The sequence below is a fragment of the Glandiceps talaboti genome, chromosome 4, assembly GCF_964340395.1.
Source record: "Glandiceps talaboti chromosome 4, keGlaTala1.1, whole genome shotgun sequence".
Lineage (NCBI taxonomy): Eukaryota > Metazoa > Hemichordata > Enteropneusta > Spengelidae > Glandiceps > Glandiceps talaboti.
In genome coordinates, this window is record NC_135552.1 from 19,245,868 (window position 1) to 19,270,169 (window position 24,302).

The 24,302-nt window shown below is 36.3% G+C and overlaps 1 protein-coding gene across 1 annotated transcript; it reads left to right on the forward strand.

Annotated features, from left to right (window-relative positions):
• Positions 1-288: 288 nt before the first annotated feature.
• LOC144433729 (DNA-directed RNA polymerase I subunit RPA2-like) lies at positions 289-23,499 on the forward strand. Its single transcript, XM_078122083.1, has 27 exons — positions 289-357; positions 931-1,068; positions 1,545-1,619; positions 2,015-2,134; positions 8,959-9,099; positions 9,667-9,765; positions 10,288-10,383; positions 11,246-11,322; positions 11,934-12,134; positions 12,724-12,841; positions 12,958-13,045; positions 13,258-13,364; positions 13,819-13,954; positions 14,474-14,547; positions 15,267-15,473; positions 16,167-16,319; positions 16,714-16,758; positions 16,964-17,071; positions 17,748-17,924; positions 18,239-18,383; positions 18,918-19,014; positions 19,588-19,729; positions 20,111-20,267; positions 20,717-20,842; positions 21,248-21,375; positions 21,968-22,132; positions 22,491-23,499. The coding sequence occupies exons 1-27, from the start codon at positions 289-291 to the stop codon at positions 22,707-22,709; spliced, it is 3,408 nt and encodes a 1,135-aa protein (XP_077978209.1). The 3' UTR covers positions 22,710-23,499.
• Positions 23,500-24,302: the final 803 nt, after the last annotated feature.

Here is a 24,302-nt window from a genome sequence, read left to right on the forward strand (position 1 = left end):
GGCATGATATTGGACAATTCAATCTGATGTATAATTGTATTGAACTTTGTTTACTGTAGTTTGTTTTCGATTTCGTTGTTCCGGGAACAAACAATTATAAACAAAGGAAATAGAGGTAAATAAAGAAATCGAGCCGTGGGTATCTAACCATAGACCCTCTACCAACGTTGGTGGAGGGTCTATGATCTTAAATGACATTGAAGTCTTCATCTGTTGTGCGTGATGTTTATCTTGCATAGTATTGCGCCCTCAACTGACAATCATAACAACGATTGCACGTGCTTCAAGATGGCTGCGCCCACGTTTCGCAATCTTACGGATCCGAAATTCGGAAAACCTCCGCAAAAACAGCACCAGGTGAAATATCTTTCACTACTTTTTGTTCTTAAAGAATTATACTAATACATTTGGACTGCTCTCGTAAACTGTTCTCCTCTAGTAGATATGGTTTTTAGCTGCTTCGTTTCTGCGGAGCCGCAACACGTGGACGACAAAGTTTACTATTTATACTGTGTAAAAACACCTCGTTGTATATAAAAAACTTGCATTTCATCATGGATTACGAATAAATGACTTCACAACTCTGTGCTCGTTAGCACCCATAAGTTTAATTCCCTTAATTGCCATGTCATTTTATATTAATCAGCAATGCCAATGTGTGCTTTATTGACTATTCATGATTCAAATTTCAATGGGATGTGTGTGTGTGTGTGTGTGTGTGGGGGGGGGGGGGGGGCTTGTAATCAGGATAGGCGTATTCCTTGTTTGTCAATTATCTTCAAAAAAGTCCCAATGTTATACAATACAATCCTACCTCCATGCTTTAACCTTTCCGCTTCAGCAGTTACAACCAAAATATGACGATTTGGCTATCTACCTAAATATTTTGTACTAATTTGTATTATTCTGTATAACTGTACTGTTTTCCAGGTACTGCAAGACTTGACGAAGCCGCACATTGAATCTTTCAATTTCATGTTAACGGAAGGATTAAAGCTAGCAGTTATTGATATACCACCTGTAGAATTCTCACTGCAAACAGGACAAAAAGTATCCTTGTCATTGGTAGTAAGTATTGCATAATTATCGATCAAATGCATCATTTTGCAGTCAAAACAACATTATGTTATAAAGTACATGTTTGCAGTCGGCGTTCTAACAAGTTACAGAACTTATAAGAGGCTGTTGTGCATGGACCCATTCTCAATCCTGCAAGATACATTGTGTTGTGGGCACAACATAAAACTAAATCATGTCATATCTGCCACTCAGATATTGGTGTTAATTGACTTTAATTTTGACAAACATTACATCATTGAAAGATATATCATGCCAATCAAATGTCAAAGCATCCCCCGGAGGACTTGGAATACAGTGTTTTAAGTTATGCCTTGATGCAATATTTAATATGATGGCCACAGTATTGTACAAAGTTATGCCAAGGTGGTATCAATATTGCAGTCAGCATTGGTAGGTCCTGTTCTACATGTATAGTGGAGGATGTTATGTTTGTTATCTCAACAATGGTATGCTTGATATTTTAGGATGCATCTATCGGAGTTCCAACAATAGCACAGGGAAATGTACATGCATCAGAGATGAAAGTTTTCCCGACTGAGGTGAGTTGATTACTACAAGTCATCACCATTTAAAGTAAATGTTAAAATCCAATCAAATCACTTAAGTCTGTTGTTGACATTGTGCAAGAATTGTTAATATTAATATTCCAGAAAGATGTTATTTATAGAAGAAATTTGATTTGAAAATGAGAACCATAGACTGAGGGAGAGCAGTTATACAATTCGCCACTCCACTGAATGTAGTCTGCAAAATAAGCCAAATTCACCCTCCGTTTTACCAAAGACACGCATTATATAAACACTAATAATAATGTTTCCAGATAGGTTTTACTGAAAAACATTGTTAGTTTATTCATGACAATGCTAGCTACAAAACAATTTCCTTTTGAAATGTTATGTTTTTCTCTGTGACATTATCATATCTCTCCTTACAGTGTAGAGAGAGAGGCTGTACATACAAGGCTAGACTGAGAGGTCAAGTAAGTTGGAGGGTAGATAATCAAGTCCAGAGTTCACAAGAGACATCACTAGGAGAAGTTCCTATCATGGTCAAGGTGAGTTTAACATTTTGATGATGAACGTCTGGGTTTGAACACAGACAAGTAAAAAACAGATTGGCAACGGGTCCACTCCCATTGTCTGAATGTAGCCCCGAGTAAACATTGCTCCATTGTCATGATATAACTTTTGAACGTGTGAATTTTATAAATTAAATATCCAAAAATAAATACCCAATCCTCATCTATAAGGCCACTTTAAGATGAGTATTACAACAAAACTGAGATATTACATTTTACAGTTTACAGCCGTGATAGAGGACTACATTGAAACCAAGAGAAGAGCTTGTAAAAATAGTTTAAATAAAGATTATCAAGTTAATGAAATAGTCTATGGTGTGTGTCATTTCAAGTTATAAGAACAACTTGCAGAAACCTATATTGAAATAAAACACCTCAGTGTTACATTTATTTATTGGAGTTGATCAATGGGAATTATTCTCACAAACCAGTTGAATTGATGATTACATTGTTTGTCAGATGATTGAAAACTTGTAGAAAACTTGGCAATACACAACACTTTCATCACAAAATTATCTGATGGTTAGTCTCTCAGTTCACGTAAAATGTTTCTGAGAAATGAAAGTCCTACTAACACACATATGTGATGTTAGATTAGAGTTTATGTAAAGTGAAAGGCTGCCATTTTCTTCTTCTTTGCCCACACATTGACTGCACCCTTGAAATCATACTTAACCACTGATGGTTAATCCACGGCAGTGTGAACAAGACTGTTGACACTAGCTTGGTTTAAACGATTTGCAGGAGTGGTCTTGACAATCTTCAGTTGCAAAGTGTCTCTTTGGAATCATCCATGTGACATGGTAATACATGAACAATCTTGGCTAGCTTCACAAGTTATGGAAATGCATGTGGAATAATTTGATTTATGCATAGAAATTTGGCAATTGCCTATGGTCTTGGGTCTGGCTGTTTCAGGTTCAAGTCTTTGGTGAAATTCTTGACATTCAGCCACTTGTTAATTGCATCAGCTGAATGATTGGACTTTGCCTATATCAGTAGAAAACATGATGTTAAGAGTTTTTACAGTCAATGCCATAGTCTTCTGACTCGTTGGTTTGGAAGCTAGTATTGTTAAAGATATTGAAGATTGATAAGATGCTAACATCTTTGCTTAGAAATATGTGCTTGATATTACTTGTGAGGGTGGTAATATACTGGTCATGGACTTGATTCATGGCCAACTCATCTGTGCTGCCTTTCTTCACGTTGATTTGATTCATGGCTATGTCACCGGTCATGCCTTTCTATACAGTGACATCCGACTCCTCCAATTTCTCAATAAAATCTGTCACATTGTTGAAGTTGAATATAATGGCTTGTGCATATACTTAAAGGTGATTCAAAATGCTCACAATCACTATTGCTATTTTGCTAGACGACATATTTGTGGTTTTAAAACTTTAAAAAAGCGTCTGCAAACACCTTAAAATGACCTTTTTTCAGTCAGTTCCCTTCGAATTTACTTCGAGAGTTTTCGGGTATTTTCGGTTCCACCTAGACCACATGATTTTGTGACGTCATAGAGGCAGGGACATCGTTAGCATGTAGCCTATGACGAGCGTAGTCAACAGGTGAATAAAACTCAACAGCATTGTGAAAAAATACATTGCTGGTGGTTGTAATAGACGTCAGTAAACAAAAACTACACTCTACATGTCTTATTAACCAACATTTACCAATATTTACTCACACTTCCTGACTAATTGTCAGTGTCTGTGGGTATAAATGCTAAAATAGTATGTCCCCATATTATGGCAAAATAAATCAAAACGGCTCGACTAGATTTACATAAACACTTGTAATGGCGGGTGTTTCACATGGGCGTAATTACATGACTGAAAATTGCAATTTCCCCTATTATACCGCAAACAAATGGGTTTACCTGATGGGGTATCTATGGGGGCAGTTGGACGATTGAAGGCCTGGGGAGAGGATGACTTGGTATAAGATGATTTCACATTAGTAGGGAGGGGTGGCCTTTCCCTTAAAGTGATGGTTGAAAGGTGGGGAATATCACTGCCCCATGGAAAATTGTGCATTGCCTGGAGCTGCCTGTATTGTCTGTCAAGTAATAAAACTGAAACCCAAGTATAACGACTGGCTTGCTGCGACACCTTACTGGTGTATGCGAGGTAATTCAGTACTCCTTGGGCAGTAAGTTTGCCGCTCTGAATCAGTTCATTTAAAATAAGCACATTAGCGAGGTATGTAATTCGCCCAAAACTGACCAAGTTACGAGCTCGTAAGTCTCAAGTACGAGTGACGTCTGAACTCATAATTTCCATATACGGGTGACGTCATACTCTTGTAGTTGTCCTAATTTTCGATGAGTACGCAGAGGACTCACGCTTGTCGTATTCCGCGAGTACGTGGTGAATATTTGGTTGTTGTAAATTAAATGTAATAATAATGATATGCTCTTATCATTGATATGAAAAAAATTCTCGGTAAGCTAACGTTTAGGCATATGTTATTTTGTATTCACTCGTAACTTGGAAGTATAATCGGCTCTGAACTTGGTGTGATTAATGTGAGCGGTGCGGAGGAATACTTTTTGGAGTCAAAAGTCACAGAAGTTCGCGTCCTTCAAGTTCAATTCAGTCTTTTCTTCTAAGATGTTCCATCATTACCGGATAAACAGAGAATGGTGAAGGGAACATATCCCACGATATTTTATAACAGATTCAAATAAAGGAATCCTTTCTGATTAAACTTGTTAATTACAGGTTGTGTAAGGATAGTTAAATAGGTGGTGAATAATAATTAGGCAGCTGAAAAGTCAATCATCCAAATTTTCGAGACAATTGTCATGTGCTTTGATGCTCCATATGCATTGTCTATACGTGATAAAATGATCATTAGGCGATGGGCCTTTGATAGTCATTAAAGGATCGCCGCATCACTCGTATTTCAGACTTACGAGCTCGTTACGTCACCCGTATATATACGTTCAGACGTCACTCGTACTTGAGACTTGCGAGCTCGTAACTCTGCCTGTACTTGGTCAGTTTTGGGCCAATTACTTACATGCATTAGCACCAAACCATTGTTCTTTTGTAATGTTTTCTAAACGTACCTTCTTTGGTGCCGAATTAGCCAAGCACCATCGTCCCCGGTACTAACGATATGCAGGTCGGCCACAGTAAATGTACAGGAATTGGGGACAAAGTCTACAATGTCTAAATATTTCTCACCCTTAGTACTCCTTTGTAAGTAAATCATGGGATCTAAATCCACTCTCGGTGTGATGACGGGTCTGCTCGGATCGGTTTGGTTGAGATGTCTGTAGGAGTTCGAAAAATTAGGGTGTCCAGAATACGTGGAGGGATCCAGGTCGGACAAGAGTTGATGAAGAGGTAGAGGTGTGGTTGTCATTCCGGTACCTGCTGGAAGTTCGTTGATGGGGGCCGCCATATTGGATTGGTTGGTGTTATTGTTGGCTGGGTCCAATGGTACATGTGGTACGGTCAACCCGGTGAGTTGATCTAAGTCCCTTGATGGTGTGTCCAGTTCACTGAATAAACTGTGTGATAGCATGGTCAATCACGAACATAGAAATCAGAGTAAACTACTGGAGAAGACGAACGAAAATGACGAAGGCGAGAACAAAACAAAATGGCAAGGACGAGCGATGGATGTTGCAAGCAGCAAAGCAAAGGCTGGAATAAACAATATTTGAAAACGACGCTACACTAAGCCGTGTCTGTTTGCCTAAGCAAAACAGGTAAAAAACTGACCACTGATTTTTGGACAGGCAGTTCTCAGATTTAAAGATCAGTTAATAAATAACTTAACCTTCACTACATCCAAATAGAGAGTGACCAGTACTACTGGGTATTTCATATACAGGGACATTTGTGTGAATAATATTCCTGGTTGAAAGAAAAAATAAAAAAAAATTGAAAATAACTTAATTAAACTAATTTTGACATTTATTTACCAATAAAACAAATGTGTATGAAGTAATAATAGTAATAATATATAAGATGATCTCCTTGCCATTAATGTTGTGTTTGCAAAGAATCTAAATACACCATACATGTATTACATGGTTACACTTGTGGGGGTACACATCAAGACAAAGAACTATGTTACTGTGTTACTTGTAAAAATCATTCAAAACAAACTATCTGATGGAGAGTGTTTGTGATAAAAATAAAGTAACAAAGAGAAGGAAGGAAACACAATATTTGTGTATTATTGCCTTGGTATTGTATATCAATTGTCCACAAGACGAGAACTCGCCCTTGTACACGGTACCAAGTACACTTAGTTAGTGTCTCAGACTGGAATCCAATTAACCATTGGCATTACTGTAGTATCCCTTGGTGTAAGTTGAGTTCCATGTATTGAATGCAATACAGGTCCAGACAGCGCGCAGTAGCATGCAAGCCAAGCAGCAGCAAGGAGTATCAACAAAGTTCACCCTTCAGGCCTTGATGTTAGGAGAAGCACATGTTTACTTGCTGTCATGCCGAATACCTTATCTGAATTTCCTCTTCTCTATTACTATAATACAACTTGGACCTCCAATTGGGTCGGCACATTTTTCAAAAACTTAAAAACAAACATTTGTACAGGTAAATGAATCAATTAATAATGGTATTCTGAGAAACATTTAACTGAAATAAAGTAATACAAACTGGGAATGTAATACAAAAATACATCAACGCTAGAGTGATACCAATAGAGAGATGACTTCTCACAAACTTAATGCCCATACAGACAGAAACACAATTTTGGCCACACCACAAGGCCAGGGTTTATAATGATAAATAAAAAATGTTTGCAAATCTTTCATTAAAAGTCCAACTCATCAGTCATTTATTTTATTGTTCTTTGTAATTCTGTTTTTGTTTTCTTCTGGTTTTATATCTCTTGTGCATAATTCTTATTTTGTGTTCAGGAATTTTTGCTTTCCTATTATTATGTGGTTCTTTTTTAGGATTTCATTTCCTAGTACCTACCTGCCTTTGGTTGATAATGATTCAACTTCTCTCTTAGACTTGGTTTGTATCCATTCATCCATTTTAGTCATGATCAGAACATGATGAACACCTGTGCTGTAATTGTCAAAGTCAGCTTAAATCTGAGAAGCATATCGAAGGATGTAAATGATTGTTTTTGAGATATCTGTGTATTTTAGCTGTATGCTAGCTATGTCATGGATTCATGAAGTCTCCAAGACAGTGATCTTAATGTTATTATTTGAATAGTTGAAAGAATAGATAAATTACTTACATCAAAATAATCCTATAATCTCTATGTCAAGGCAACCAAAACACCATCTTCAACTCCCAGTATCTTTACCAGGTTTTACACTAAGCAGAAAGTCATGAAGTCAAAGTTGAATGCATTCCTCTCTTGGTATTCATAGTGTCTGCCAATGCCTTCTGTTTGCCATAACCTGTATTCCTAACAACCAGTATTCAAGTTCTGGTTTTTAGCTCTGTTTCCTCCATACTTTAAGGTGTAAATAATATTACCAACATAGTCAATGGTGGTTTGAAGATTAGCTAGTTTCTTTTCTACTTCAGGTTATTTTGACAAGTGACATTAGGAGTGATAGGATTTTTGACTGTTTGGTCTGCTCTTCACTGTCTGCCATCTTTGCTTAGTCAAAGCATGGATAGCAAAGATGATAATGCTTTACAATCAGATGTTGTGATGTTAACGCTACGACACTCGGCCACTGCACAAGTGGTGACCATTTCTCATTTTCCAAATTTGATTTGGACTACCGGGTAATAAAAAAAAATATTCAAAAAAAAAAATTGTAATATTAATGACTCCTTGGTGCCATACAGGACACTTTCCATTGGGTCATTGGTCTGATTAATTGTCAGGAACTCCTCAGTTGTCTTGAGATGAAAAGACACATTGAGCATTCTGTGAATGGAAAATGAAGCGATTTCCTCAATATGGCACCACAGGTGACACTTATCCAAAATAAACAGACAAAAAAAAGAGAAGAGAAATTAACAAATATGAATAATAAATTTCACAATTAGATTGCTGCTCATCACCTCTTGTCAAGGCTAGTTTTAACAGCTGTAAAGTGTGTTTGGTGTACACAAAAACTAGCTCACCTTAAAGTTAATAATTCTTTGTACGATATCCAGATCCAGATAGCTTGTTGTCCAGATAGCTTGGTTTCTAGATGTTTTCGTATAATAATATCCAGATAGCTTGAGCAATTCAGCCATGATGTCCTTTGAGTGGTGCACTACCCAAACACTGCCAGGATTACAAGTGTATTGTTGGAAATTATAGGACCAGCCCAAGGGAAAGCCATCTCTACAAAACTAACTAATTGAGCTACTCTTTATACCTACAGCTCTATTAAAAAAATACTATTAAACTATGAAAAAATTCTGTGCAAAAATGTACTTGCTTCATTTGGTATTTGTCCAGTGTTCTCCAAATGAGCTCCCTAAGCTTGGCATGTTTATATATGGTTCAGTGCCATGGTTGAGGGCGCTATTCAGTTTTCTGTACATAAGTACAGTAATGTAGTAGTACATGTAAATCACACTGATGTTGTTGACAGGTGTGCTACTTGGTATTTGCATTTTGGCACTTTCTCCACCTGGGAATTTGAAATCCCAATCTAATCCTAAGCACATATAATGTATGTGATGTAAAATCATGCAATTATTCTCTAGAAGCAAAAGTTTACGAAAAAATACCTTTATTTCCTGCAGTGGCAATCCCCATAAAAACTCGAACTGTTCAAGCTTTATACTCACTACTGTATCTGTGATAGTAGTAATTTTCATGTTTTGTTTTGTCCACAGTCCAAGCATTGTAATCTAAGTAAGTTGTCACCAAGTGAACTGATTCAAAGACATGAAGAAGTTGAAGAGATGGGTGGTTATTTTATTGTCAATGGTATAGAAAGAGTTATTAGAATGATTGTACTTCCAAGGAAAAACTTTGTAAGTATTTCATAATGACCAGTCTATTGATATGTACTATGTTCAGACTACAAATATGAGTTTCACTCAAAGAGGCGACATAAAGTAGTAAAACTAATCAGCTGGAATTGGGACCCATTCACATTGAATTGTTGTCCCTGACACAGTTCACAAAGTTACCAAAGTCATCCAATATAAGCATAGCTCTCAATATTGTTCCAATCATTTAGCAGTAACCCTGAACTTTGACTCTGGTAACCCTCCTTATCAAGGAAACTAAATACCTTTACATAATCAAATGGAATTTTGTGTCAGACACAAAAGATACGTCGACTCTAAACTCCCCATGTACCTGTCATGAATTTAACCATAGACCCTACACACCATTCTGACAGTAATTGTGGGCTTGCCACAGATGCTAACAACAATGAATCATTCTACCCAAAACTCTGCAAACATTGTGATATTATTTCAAGTTACACGTGGACATACATTTTGACATACATTTTCTACCATCGATTTCACTAGATGAATAATTCCATAACAACTTGTGAACATTTTGTCTCTTACTGTGTCGTGTCTTTACAGCCAATGGCAGTATACAGACCAGTGTGGAGGACACGAGGCAAACTGTTTACAGAGTATGGTATCTCTATCAGATGTGTCAAGAGTGACCAGACTGCAATGGTAAGCTGATATACTGTAAAATGAAGGTCCTTCAATGTTGAAAGAATGTAGTTGTGATAAATAGATAAAACTGGAGAGTACACTCCTCATATCTATGTATTAATACATGTGTACCAGAGATTACTTGCACCAGTGCACATGCCTAGTAGTGGTATTTTCACAGTAGTGCTATACCAAAAATATTATTGCATGCCTGCATGCAAATGATATTCAAAATAATATGCAAATATGCAAAAATCTTTGATAAACATTTTGTGATGATAACAGAACTCTATGACGTGTGAGTACCAGTATGGGTACTCTGGGTATATTTGCCTGAGTGTTTACAATGTTTTCTGCTGCACTTTCACTTGCTACACTTGGGAAAGTTCAGTTGTGGAGAACACTGCAAATACTCATGCAAATATCTAGAGGATCTAACACAGACACTCCCATGTCATGGGATTCTGTCATAGTATTATACACTGCATTGTACTATAATCAACTCTTGTAATGAGTGTGTTTTGTCCTTTCTCTTCACAGAATATTGTTCTTCACTACCTTAGCAATGGAAGTGTCAAGTTATGTTTTCAATACAAGAAAGAACAGTTTTTTGTACCAGTCATTATGATCTTGAAGGTAATACAATCTTTGCAAGGCAAGGTGTGTGTGTGTGTGTGTGTGTGTGTGTGTGTGTGTGTGTGTGTGTGTGTGTTTGTGTGTGCGCATATGTACATGTGTTTGTGCATGTGTGTGCTTGATAGGGTGGGGGATGGTTGGGGGGATACTAACTCTTCATATCAAACATTAAATCAAGGTCTACCCCTAATAGAGGATGACTTCTAATCAACTATTTATAACATCCCTATAACTATCGGTAAATCATCAGTATCAAACTTGAAGCATGTATTTCCTGACTGAACTGTGTTCACTGATCCAGAGACAGCCAAAGCCTCTACCTTTGACAATAAATGTATGCCATTTGGGCATTACACCATCAATATCAGGACAGAAAATGGTGGAATTTACCCGTTGACAAAATGAAGCAATATTGCCAAACATATATTGAATATACTCAATATTTCATATCAAATAACACAAGTTGTATAACTGTTCCATTGTCAGAAAATGTTCATCAGCTTGCTTGATCAATTGATTTACAAATGTTATAACACATATTCATATTCATATTCATATTCATATTCATATTCATATTCATATTCATATTCATATTCATATTCATATTCATATTATTGACGAATTCTTCTTCAAAAAAAGAACATTGCCAAAACAAGGAAACATAAGTACAGTGTCATAGATACATGATTAAACTTTACATGTTACAAACACAGGCAGTTCAACATTTTTTAGCATTGAGTTTTCGATCTGTCTTGGTCAACGATCCTCATCACAATGTTCTATTGTCGTAAGAGGACTACAAGACAATTTATTGGTGAGGAAATTAATAACAGTTACATTACTTTGTGTTTACTTTCTGTAGGGCCTGATTGATACGACAGATCATTATATTTACAGTGAGTTGCTAAAAGGAAGGGAAAGTGATACTTTCTACAAAGGGTGAGAAAATGAGATATCATAATTATTTCATGTCATCTGGTGAATTCTAGAACAAAATTTATTAATTTTTGAATATGTCTATAGGGTGAATGTTTATAGGTGTAAGTCCCCCTGTATGGTCTTCCTGACTCATGCCAAGGTTTAATGTTCATAGGTGTAAGTCCCCCTGTATGGTCTTCCTGACTCATATCAAGGTTTAATCTTTATAGGTGTAAGTCCCCCTGTATGGTCTTCCTGACTCATATCAAGGTTTAATCTTTATAGGTGTAAGTCCCCCTGTATGGTCTTCCTGACTCATGTCAAGGATTAATTAAAATAGATGAAATATTAATGTTGAAAATTCCTCCACCAAACAAGTAATATTTCTTTTGTGGCAAATAAAATTACAGTCTGTAGATTAGATGTACTCCAAAAAAATGACACAAGCTGACTACAAAGACCTCTGTGAAATGACTTAATGCCTCTACATGTAAATAAACACATACACAGTTTAAACTGCACACTGTTCTCGACATACCTGGACATAAGGTGTATCCATAGTTTTCTTTCTAATTCTCTTTCCAGATATATCCTGAAATCAATAACAAAGTTTCAATTTGTTCTTTTGACAGGTGTATAAAAGGAATGTTGCGACAGGCTCAAAATCAAGGACTCACTTCCCAAAAGACAATTCTCAGATACCTAGGGGAGAATTTTAGGATAAAACTAGGACTTCCTGAGTGGTATACTGACGTCCAGATTGGTAAATTCTTACTGAAGCAGTGTATCTGTATACATCTCAATAATGACAATGACAAGTTCAATATCCTTGTGTAAGTGTTACAATGTATCGTGTTGTGTGTGATTTGATTTGATTTGGCAAAAAATATTCAGGAAACCACAAAACAAAAACGGAAATAACACTACAGCTTTCACAAACAAACAAATACAGCACGGAATACCTTTGCCGAGGATAACACAAAAAAGTTTAACAACTTATTTCCATTGTGGTCCTCCCACACCAAACATTACATTGCATAAAAAATGACGAAAAAGCTGTACATGTACATAGCAGACAGAATATACTAAAAAACTGACCCGGCTACTACATACGGAGCGAGACCAGCCTACAGTAAATAAACAAACTCACTTTTTTCCAATTCAGACAATTTCTCATATATAAAAGCGTTAACACTTTTCTTAAAAAGTTACAAAGAGCTGAGATTACGAATACACGAAGGTAGACTGTTCCTTAATACTTCATGTAATTGTTCCAGTTTCCTCCTGCTTTCTCAATACTAGGCCACTGGGGCACTGCTCTTGTAGTGAGCATTCAACAAATTTCCAAATTTATTTGGATGAATAAAGATTATTATTATTATCGTATTTATATTAAAGTGTTAGTTGTGATTTTTTTTTCAGATTCATGGTAAGGAAGTTGTTTTCCTTCGCAAAAGGAGAATGTGCAGCTGAAAATTTAGACAGTCCCATGAACCAGGAGGTGTTACTTGGAGGTCATCTATACCTTATGTATTTGAAAGTAAGTTGTCATGGTTGGTTTGGGTTTTAAATGTAAGGTCTGATGGTTGGTTTGGAATTTCTATAGTATTTACCTATTTATCACCCTTAATAACAAAATAAATCTTTTCTTTTCAGGAAAAGTTGGAAAGCTGGTTGCTATCATTGAGATTTGCAATTGATAAAATGGCCACAAGCAAGGGAGTAACCTTTGAACTTGATTCCTGTAAGTAGTTTTTTATTACCTGGTAATATTTGAATTAAGTTTCAAAATGGTAATATTGGCAGAACAACTAAATAAAGTAACACACAAAAACATATTTTCTCTTTTTTTGTTTTCACCACGTCAAGAATTGGGATAGTTTCATTTCAAACTTTCAATTGCTAAGACAATTCATTTCATGTACTTTTGGTATTTTTTTATATGAACACTTGTAGATGTCATGAGTTCAGCGTTACGTAAAACAATTGATGTAGCCCGTGCTATGGAGTACTTGATAGCAACTGGTAACCTGCAAACAAAAACTGGACTCGGTCTGATGCAGGTATGTTGTCTGTTAACTTTGGTAAATCAGTTTGATGGAATTTATAGTATAATGGTGATATACTTACTAGTTTGTACTAAAATACCAGACTTTGGATGGAAAGTTATGTTTACTATTGACGTAAGATTAGGTGACTGGTGTCATCTCATAAATCAGCACTGAAAGGCTGACATCATGGTCAGTTTGACACCTATTAGAACATAGTGAAATTTGATTGGCTGCAACCCAGTCTGGTTGCTTATGTGGGATATTGGGTAGATTAGTACAGTCGTGGTTAAGAAGCCGTGATAGGGCTGAACAACACGACATATCTTACTGTCTAGTATGTTGGTTGTTAAGTTTGATAAATCAGTTTTATGGAATTTACGATGTATTGTTTTACAGAGATTCACCCACATATCATGATGACAACTTGTCCTGTTCTTATCATGGTTTCGTGATGTTTTTTTTTTAGGCGACTGGTTTAACAGTTGTAGCTGACAAGTTGAATTTCTGGAGATATATCTCACATTTTCGCTGTGTTCATAGAGGGGCTTTCTTTTCTGAAATGAGAACTACAGCAGTTCGTAAACTCTTGCCTGAAGCATGGGGTAAGTCTGTGAAATAAGAACTGCAACAGTCCGTAAACTCTTGCCTGAAGCATGGGGTAAGTCTGTGAAATAAGAACTGCAATAGTCCGTAAACTCTTGCCTGAAGCATGGGGTAAGTCTGTGAAATAAGAACTGCAACAGCCCATAAACTCTTGCCTGAAGCATGGGATAAGTCTGTGAAATAAGAACTGCAACAGTCCGTAAACTCTTGCCTGAAGCATGGGGTAAGTCTGTGAAATGCCAGGTTTTACTAGATTTTTAAAGGGTAAACCACAGCTACATCATATCTGAAATATCAAAATCACTGGTATTTTTAAACTACTACTGGAATCACAGGCTTCATGGGAAGGTGCTAAAAGAAGTCTAAATGTATCACTTTCCTGCCATATAAGTTGATAATGTCTGCGGATAATCAGTACACATCTGACTTAGCTTTCAAACCCTTCTACAATGATGTATGATGTCAGCTAGACAATTCTTTCTGATTTTTGTATTTGATATTGTTGTGTTTTGTTGTAGGGTTTCTTTGTCCTGTACACACTCCCGATGGTGCACCATGTGGACTTCTGAATCACATGACTGCTTCCTGTCAGGTGAGTAGATATGTAAACTCTGTTGGTTCTCTGAGTTAGAATATATCACATATCTAAGACTTTTATCTTATTTTGTGACTTTGAATTACATAGGTCAGAAATATTAACTTGTAGAACTAATTAATACGATATGTCAGTATTTTCTATACCCCGTAGGGACGATCACACAATGTCACACAAATGCAATAAGTGAACTTTGTTCGATTAAGGGGGGGGGGGGGGAAGTGGTGGTGGTGGTGGGGGGGGGGGGGTCTGGGCATCAATGCAATTACTGAACTTCATTTTCACACTTCTCACAAATTTCGAAAATTTTCACGCATTCAATGATAACAGGTTCTGTATTTACTACTGAGATGTTGATAAGTTGATTAAAATTTACATCTAATGTGATGTACAGTGCATGGGTTTCCAATAGTATTTTAATGTGTCTACCATCATGTTATGACATTGCACTGATTATAATGGTGTGACTGCTACAATTTTCACCATGGTTTACATCATATATAAATGTATCGATGTCACACTTGTGAACTTTCATTTATGGGGAGGGGGAGGGGGGTTTGTCCTAAATGAAGTCTGTTTATTGAGCTTGTGTGACATTGTGTGATCGGCCCTAACAAGTCATAACTCAGTATTTCAAGTCAATAACTGCAAACCATCAACCAGTCATACTTCACATCATGGTAAACAAATTGTTAAACTTCATATTTTGTGCACAGGTCGTAAATCATCAACCAGCTATAGTACAGCTACCTAGATTACTGTGTAGTTTTGGCATGACACCATTAGACAGCCCACCCCCAACTAACTATGCAGACTGTTATGAAGTACTTCTAGATGGATGTGTACTAGGACGAGTTGCCATGGACTCTGCATCAGACTTTGTCAACAAAATGAGAGTACTGAAAGTTAGAGGCAAACAACAGGTTAGTGTCATAATAGTATTATCACTATATGCTTATACATTGTCAAATCTGTTACTTACAGATCATGAGACATTCTCACAATATCACTATCTTGTGTTTATTAATCTCTCGGCAGTTTCTCTGTTCTGACATACATGGCCAATTTCTCTGTTCTGACATAGATAGACAGTTTCTCTGTTCTGACATAGGTGGCCAATTTCTCTGTCCTGACACAGATGGGCAGTTTCTCTGTTCTGACATAGGTGGCCAATTTCTCTGTTCTGACATAGATGGGCAGTTTCTCTGTTCTGACATAGGTGGCCAATTTCTCTGTCCTGACACAGATGGGCAGTTTCTCTGTTCTGACATAGGTGGCCAATTTCTCTGTTCTGACATAGGTGGCCAATTTCTCTGTTCTGACATAGATGGGCAGTTTCTCTGTTCTGACATAGGTGGCCAATTTCTCTGTTCTGACATAGATGGGCAGTTTCTCTGTTCTGACATAGATTGGCAGTTTCTCTGTTCTGACATAGATTGGCAGTTTCTCTGTCCTGACACAGATGGGCAGTTTCTCTGTTCTGAGCTATGCAGGCAGTTTCTCTGTCCTGACATACATGTATCACTTACCAGTACTTCATGAGTTTCCATGTCTGTAATGTCACTAGTATATGAATTGGTCAGAAACATTTTAACCTGTAATCTTTTTGGTTATAGGTTCCTTCTCTGATGGAAATTGTACTGGTTCCAATGACAGGTAAAGCTAGCCAGTATCCAGGAATCTATCTATTTACAACTGTAGCCAGGATGATGAGGCCTGTGGTTAACCTAGTCACCAACACCCAGGAAATGATTGGTACATTTGAACAGGTAGGCATAGCAACCAGTAACTTAAGAAATAGTTGATATTAATCATTTATAATCAGTACCTAGTAAATGATTTAGGCATTTGAGAAGGATGCAAAATTGAAAGTCATTTAAATTGTGTGTTATTAGCCCCCAACGGACACTGTCTGGAGGGGGCTATTACATTGGGTTCCATATGTCTATGCTTTTACCCTCATATCTCTGGCATGCACCAACTGATTTCAACCAAACCTGGCACGAAAGTAAAATGCTATGTGACACATATGGACATCGTCTTTTTTGCAATTGAATCAAATATGGCCGAATGGCTTTTATATTTGTGTAATTACAGTGGTTTGAGTGTTTGCTATAGAACAAATGACGTAATATCTCAGTCCAAGATTTGATTGATTTGCAGGTATACATGAATATTGCAGTCATACCTGAGGAAATCAATGAAGGTGTAAGTAAATAACATATTTGGTATTTTTACAGCAATAATGAATTAACATTGAAATTTTAACTAAACTCTACATAACGTTGACATTTTGTGAAAGCAAAACTGAAGATATAATCCACTTTTATTTTTTGCTTGAATTGTAAATTATGTACTAACTAGGTATGATAACTAAGATTTTTTACTATGTTGTTCTTTATTTGTATTTTAGTTGACAACTCATGTTGAACTCAGTGAGACAACTTTATTGAGTACCGTAGCAAGTCTCACACCATTTTCTGACTTCAATCAAAGTCCAAGAAATATGTACCAATGTCAGGTTTGTAAAACATAGATATAATGAAGTAAAAAGTAGATGTGTATCTCTCTGATCAGATGTTTGACTGGTTGATTTTTGACGACTAAATGTATCTCTGTCTGTCTGTCTGTCTGTCTGTCTGTCTGTTTGTCTGACAATACCATGGGTCATTCTAATAGTCAGGACAACTACTAGTTATTATTCTGTGCCTTCGACTCTAGCGACAAACATTGTTATGTCATTTGACTTTCCTTTCCTTTTCCTGAACTTAGAAAAATATTTGGGACTAATTATTCTAATTATTGTAAATAGCCCTGTTGACACTGCAAAGTGTTATATTACAATTAGTAACACTGAAATAAAGCACTTTCTCTATGTGCTGCACTCATTTATAGCATTCATATCAAGTGTAAAAGTATACTGTTTCAATTGGTTTATTTACAAGCCTAGCATGTGGCCTTTCTAATGTGGTCAATTAGCAAATGAAATAGTATACTTTTACACTTGATATGGATGCTATAAATGATTGTGGTACATACAGAAAATGCTTTACTTTGGTGTTATGGGTTGTATATGGTATTCTTGCCTCTTTTAGAATACCTTCATACCCATTTAGACAATAGATCAGAATTAAAGTGTTCAAAGTCCAAATACAAGAAAGTCTAAAATGATTTGTTTGTATCAACTTCTGTTACAGATGGGAAAACAAACCATGGGAATGCCATCTCATACACTTCAATTTAGGACAGATAATAAACTGTACCGACTTCAAACACCACAAAGTCCAATAGTTAGACCATCAGCATATGATAAATACAATCTAGATAACTTTCCCCTTGGAACAAATGCAGTCGTAGCTGTGATTTCATATACAGTAAGTACCCCTTATCTGCTTCATTATTTGTACACATGTGACTACCGAGGATAGGTGTGCTTTTCCACCGATGATATATTATATAGGGGTATGATATGGAGATGATAGCACATATATGATTTCAATCCATCCGTGGTATATAGGGTATGATATGGAAGAGTATAACACATGTGATTTCAATCCACCCATGGTATATAGGGGTATGATATGGAAGACGATAACACATGTATGATTTCAATCCACCCATGGTATATAGGGGTATGATATGGAAGGCGATAACACATGTATGATTTCACTCTATCCATGGTATATAGGGGTATGATATGGAAGACGCTATGATTCTTAACAAGTCGTCCTATGAAAGAGGGTTTGCTCATGGCACTATTTACAAAACTGAAGAAATAAATTTGAAGAAATTAAGTGGTAACAAAAACAGTAAACAAGTGACACTAGTCTTTGGTAAGTTATCTTAAAGTTTCCATAGTTACAGGACTTTTTATATATTGTCGTGATCTTTGGATGAACATGTTATAACAAGAGTCCTATGGTGATGAATGAGTGCTAACGTGATCACTCAGTGTACTAGTATTTGTATTCACACTTGCTGGCTATGTAGTCTGTTGCACTTTCACTTCCTGCGCTCATGAAAATGTAACTTGGGAGATCACGGAATCTTATGCAGAAGCAAATATGCCATGTTGTTCACATATATGGTGGGTTTTTATCACATCCTGTGCTGAAATGTAATAGCTATAACAGGTATAATTTCATTTCACACTCATGTATTTTGTTCATTTGAAATGATAAATACACACTGTTGACAATAATTAGTATAACAAGAGTCGGGTATTCATAAATGTATGAGTTATTTTTTCAATACATACGATACATAGTGTATGTGACTCACATCTTATTTGACAATCACAAAGTATTACAATGTATAAGAGAGTTGTATGTTGTTACAAACATCTTCCAAATTTTGATTCAATTCAGGTTGTTTACCAGATGATAAAAAGGCAGCTGGCTCTCTTGACATGGACGGCTTCCCAGCTGTGGGTTCAAGAATTAAACCTAGAGGTGTTCTATGTGGGTAAGTACTATGTAAACAACTCAGTTGTAGAGTGAAAGCAATAGATGAAATAAATATACACATCATGAAGTGAATCATGCTATAAGTTATTGAAAACGATGGTAATTATGAAAATAAAATAAAAAAACACAATTGTGTGTCTGTTTATTATTTTGATGGCATAGAACAAATAAAGAGGAACATAGCTTTTGTGTTAAAGAATATGAGTATCCAATCACATGTCGTCGCCCATCATAGGTAAGGTCAGGTCAGGTCAATTCCCATGCTGCCCCAGTTTAGCGTCATCTTGTTTGGTGCCACTGATTGGTTCAAGAGGTGTCTATCACTGTACTACTACTCAAGTTTTAACAGAACTGACTTCGTGATATTATGTTATATTACCCCCACTATCTATCATGGATAAAGTTCACAGATCAGGTTTTCATACACTTCACTATTACTGTAATCAAAATCAAAACTTACTTAATATTCAACTTTAGATTTTAGAAAAAAATTTAGATTAAAAAAAGAAATTCCCAAAATAGAAGAGTCAAAATAACAAAGTATAAAATTGTCTGTGTTTGTGTTCTTTAGTTATATTAATGTTGAAACAAGAGAAGCAAAAACAGTTATTTTCAAACACCATGAAGAAGCTGTAGTTGACAATGTCAAACTGTGTGGTGAAGATCTCGGAAATGAAGTCTGTCAGAAAGCATATATTACGCTACGTATCCAGGTGAGTAATGAATTATATACCATGTTACCCCTGACAACCCAACTCTATGACATGGTTTGAATGTGAGTGTATATGTGATAATAAGAGGTGGAGATGCAGTTTTTTTTAATGAATGTCATGAAGTCATCACCACAAAAGGAGCCATGGTGTTAGTAGGAAATGTAACTCAGTACTAACACACCTGTGTAGTAGAATGTCTTTTATGATTCAATCAGGAGGAGTTAGCTGTGACTTCATAGTGTTTAATTGGCTATGACATTTATTGACTCCAATGAGCAGCATCTGAAGGAGCTAATAAAATCCGAATGTCTGATGTATAAAATGTCTGTATTCATATTTTAATTATTCTCCATATAAAAGTGTCACCACTTTCTGTTTCAGAGGAATCCTACAATTGGAGATAAGTTTTCAAGTCGACATGGACAGAAAGGAGTATGCAGTCAACTGTGGCCAACTGAAAATATGCCATTTACAGAGAGTGGAATGACACCTGACATCCTATTTAACCCTCACGGCTTCCCTTCAAGAATGACAATAGGTATTATCAATTTAATGGGAGTGTACACATACAGACAGTTATAGAAACCTTAGAAATTATTCTGTGATTTTGAGTTCATTTTTGAGAAATAAACAAGAAATGAAATCATGAATTTTTTTAACTTTTCAAACTAACGACAACTTTGGTTGTCAAATGTACTGTTTTACAGCCCATAACACCAAAGTAAAGTGTTTTCTGTATATACCACAGTCATTTATAGCATCCATATCAAGTGTAAAAGTATACTGTTTCATTTGCTAATTGACCACATTAGAAAGGCCACTTGCTAGGCTTGTAAATAAACCAATTGAAACAGTATACTTTTACACTTGATATGGATGCTATGAACGAGTATAGCACTTAGAGAAAGTGCTTTACTTCAGTGTTACTAATAACATATGGTTGAAAGTGGGAGGATAAATTTATAACTTGTATTTCTTTGTCTGTAGGTATGATGATTGAAAGTATGGCAGGCAAGGCTGGAGCTTCACATGGTCTGTGTCATGATGCTACTCCATTTATGTTTTCAGAAGATAATCCTGCTATTAATTACTTTGGACAATTACTCAAACAAGGTACAAACCTTACACACCTTTTTGTTCGGTTAGTGCAGAGTTCAAAAAACATATTAGCTCAAAGGCAGTTTCTGTTTGAGATACCACAACCACAATCCCCCTATCTGACAAGGACACTATGCCATAACCATTTATCTGGGTCAAGTACTGTACATAATGATTTCCTTACCAGTGGTACAGGTAACAGACAGAAATATACTATAAATAAGACTGGTGCCTCTGGTTGACAAGTAATATAATTAACTCAAAGTATAAAAAAATTCTTTAACCCTAGTTCTGCTTGACCCAAGTTCATTATTTAATCACCATGATGTACATGTCTCACTATCAAAGATGTGTTAGGTTAATGTCATAGTTGTTTTAGGGTCTATGGTCATAGTAATAAATGTTGTGTTCAACTTTCAGCGGGATACAATTACTATGGTAACGAACGCATGTACAGTGGTACAGACGGGAGAGAGTTAGAGGCAGACATCTTTGTTGGTGTTGTATACTATCAAAGACTTAGGCATATGGTGGAAGATAAATTCCAGGTACAGTAAGTTAGGGAGTTGGAATACTGTTGTACGGCTGTACGGCTTTTGTTAAGTAGAGTTGGGATGCAAGGATTACGTGTAGACCTAATAAAATATTGGGGCAATAGTTTGAATAATTCCTAGATCCTGTGCAGTCGAGCAGTTATAGAAATATATATTGTCAGTGGTACTACAATTGTTTTTTATCCTACCTGTCATTGTATGTATGTATGTATGTATGTGTGTTTGTGTGTGTGTGTGTGTGTGTGTGTGTGTGTGTTTGTGTGTGTGTGTGTGTGTGTGTGTGTGTGTGTGTGTGTGTGTGTGTGTGTGAGTGAATGACTCAAATTGAGTTTTGCTGGGTGGTTTATGATTGAACTAGTTAGGACTGTACGTGGGTGCATGTACATACCATGGTATGTGATTGAGCATCATACCATACAAGTAGATGACATTGACGTGATCATTGGTATGAAAATTTAGCCCATGAAAGTTCCGAAGGTAGGAAATGTTGAAAATCTCTGTAGCTTTTCAAGTTGTTGAGCTCTGTAACCCCATTTATAATTCTCAGCATATTTGCGATAAGTGATTGATTTGTGTACATTACTAGGTACGTACTACTGGTCCAGTAGACACAGTTACACATCAACCAGTGAAAGGTCGAAAACGAGATGGTGGTATTCGATTTGGTGAGATGGAACGTGATGCCCTACTGTCCCATGGCACTTCATTTCTCCTTCAAGATAGGTTACTCAATTGTTCAGACAGTTCAATGGTAAGTACATGTATTATACCATGTGTAAGCCAAGTTGAATGCATTCCTGCAAAAATATGGGATTTATATACCCTGGCTGTTCTACATCACAACAAGCGTCTAGGTTGTGTGGTACTTGAAATATGATTGTAAATATAATACTCATTTGACTTTAACCCCTTGCGTCACTCATATTTTCCTTGGCCGAATGAAGAAAAATATCGGGATCATATGTCAACATTGCTTGCTCTCCTGTTGATGAAGTCACATCCTTTGTTAAGAAATAATGGTGACTTTGAAGAATAGTGTAGACTGTTGCTTTGATGTGTGTTATGGTTTCCATTTCTTATTTTTGTCAAAATTTGTGTTTTGTCTGTAGACCCAGTTGTGTTCTAAATGTGGTAGTATCCTGGGAATGTTACAAGTAAGGACAACCAGTGTACTAGACAGTGGTTCTACCAATACCAGTGGACAGTGGCATTGTAAGATTTGTCAGTCAAGTGATCATGTGCAACAGATAGCTGTGCCTTATGTCTTCAGATATCTCCTTGCGGAACTTACTGCCATGAACATAAAGACAACATTAGATGTTAAGTGAACATTGCGGAACTTACTGCCATGAACATAAAGACAACATTAGATGTTAAGTGAACATTGCTGAACTTACTGCCATGAACATAAAGACAACATTAGATGTCAAGTGAACATGGATCAACTTCGTGATGACTGTCATTTGTGTGATTATGACAATACTGTGTCTACAAAATATTATGAAATGTCAGTTGTGTTATCGCAGAGAGCTGTCATTAGATAAGGATTTGGAGTGAGCCAAGGCTATGTTTAATTAAAACCATAAACAGCTGGTCTTAAGGCAGTGGTTTGCTAGTTCTGGAAGTAAAGGCAGTTTAATGTATGTCATGTGACCAAATACCTACTGGTACTTAGCTTGAATATGTAAATACTACCAACAGTTTCAACAGAAACCAACAGCTAAGAATGAGTATACAGAGCAATATTAAAGCAAGGGAAAGTATGACACAAGTGGTGATATGGTTTGTAAGACATGTTAGGTGAATTCCATGAATGTCAGACTCCGTGGTGAAGTCACATACCAACAGATAATTATAATGTATATCACCTTGTATTCATTCATTAACTACCACCATGGATATCTGTGGTACATTGGACCTCAAATGAACTTAGGGGTCAGAATTTCAACTTTGCCTCAGTAATGCAGGCTTCAAGCTGTGAGCCTCATTGCTAGTGTTACGTCATGACCTTCAATAAGTACATGATGAAAGGGACACTGTCGCCTGATATGACATATATTGTAAAAACATCATACAAACATAAGACAATGGATACATTGTTTATGATTCAAGGTTACATTTGAGGACATTTGTATAAAAATGTAGTGTACTATTATTATTGCAATAAAGGTCATTTGATTTTATACATGTTTGCATTCCTTTCCTCAATTGGAAATCTATCAATAGTTTGTCGTATTTCCATTCACTGACAAAAATACTAGATTACATCTGATTAAAATTTTGGTCAAATTGAGAAAATGTCCAGTTTATGTGTCATCTTCCGATTTTGTTGAAATTCTTGTAAAATTGTCAGTTAACGAGATCTGTTTTATGGCTAATAATAGATATTATGACAGAACTCAAGTGTGGCATACTCAGGGCATTTCCATGAGTGCTTGCAGTGTTCTCTACAGCAGTACTTTCATGAGTGTAATGAGTGAAAGTGCAGCAGAAAACACTGCGAACATGACTGCAAATATCTCTGAATACCCACACTTACACTCACATGGGGTTATTATTATTACATATTTTTATCCGAAACAATAAAATTTCCATAAAAATGTCACTATGCAATCACAAGCTTTTGTGTAGAACCACGGAGATATGAGGGGAGACTGAACAACTGTGTCTCGTTTGCAAATAGGTATGCAATAATGTTTTTGGTATCGCACTGACTGAAATTACCATTAGTCTATGTGCGCACACCGGTGCGAGTAATCTCTGGCATGTATATGCAATAATACCAATAACTGTGTATCAGTGGAATGCCATCGGTACACATAATGCTTTCAATGATCTTTCGATGAGGTTGGTCACGTATCAACCAAAAGTATTTCAATTGACATTATATCGAATAACCATCAACAAGTTGACATTATTTC

What these genes read in the sequence shown, in the direction of transcription:
- LOC144433729 (XM_078122083.1), top strand. Translation starts at nt 289, where the DNA reads ATGGCTGCGCCCACGTTTCGCAATCTTACGGATCCGAAATTCGGAAAA. An exon ending in GACAAGTTCAATATCCTTGT is followed by an intron (nt 12,135 to 12,723) that starts GTAAGTGTTACA and finishes TTTTTTTTTCAG; the next exon opens with ATTCATGGTAAGGAAGTTGT. An exon ending in GAAATATGTACCAATGTCAG is followed by an intron (nt 17,072 to 17,747) that starts GTTTGTAAAACA and finishes CTTCTGTTACAG; the next exon opens with ATGGGAAAACAAACCATGGG.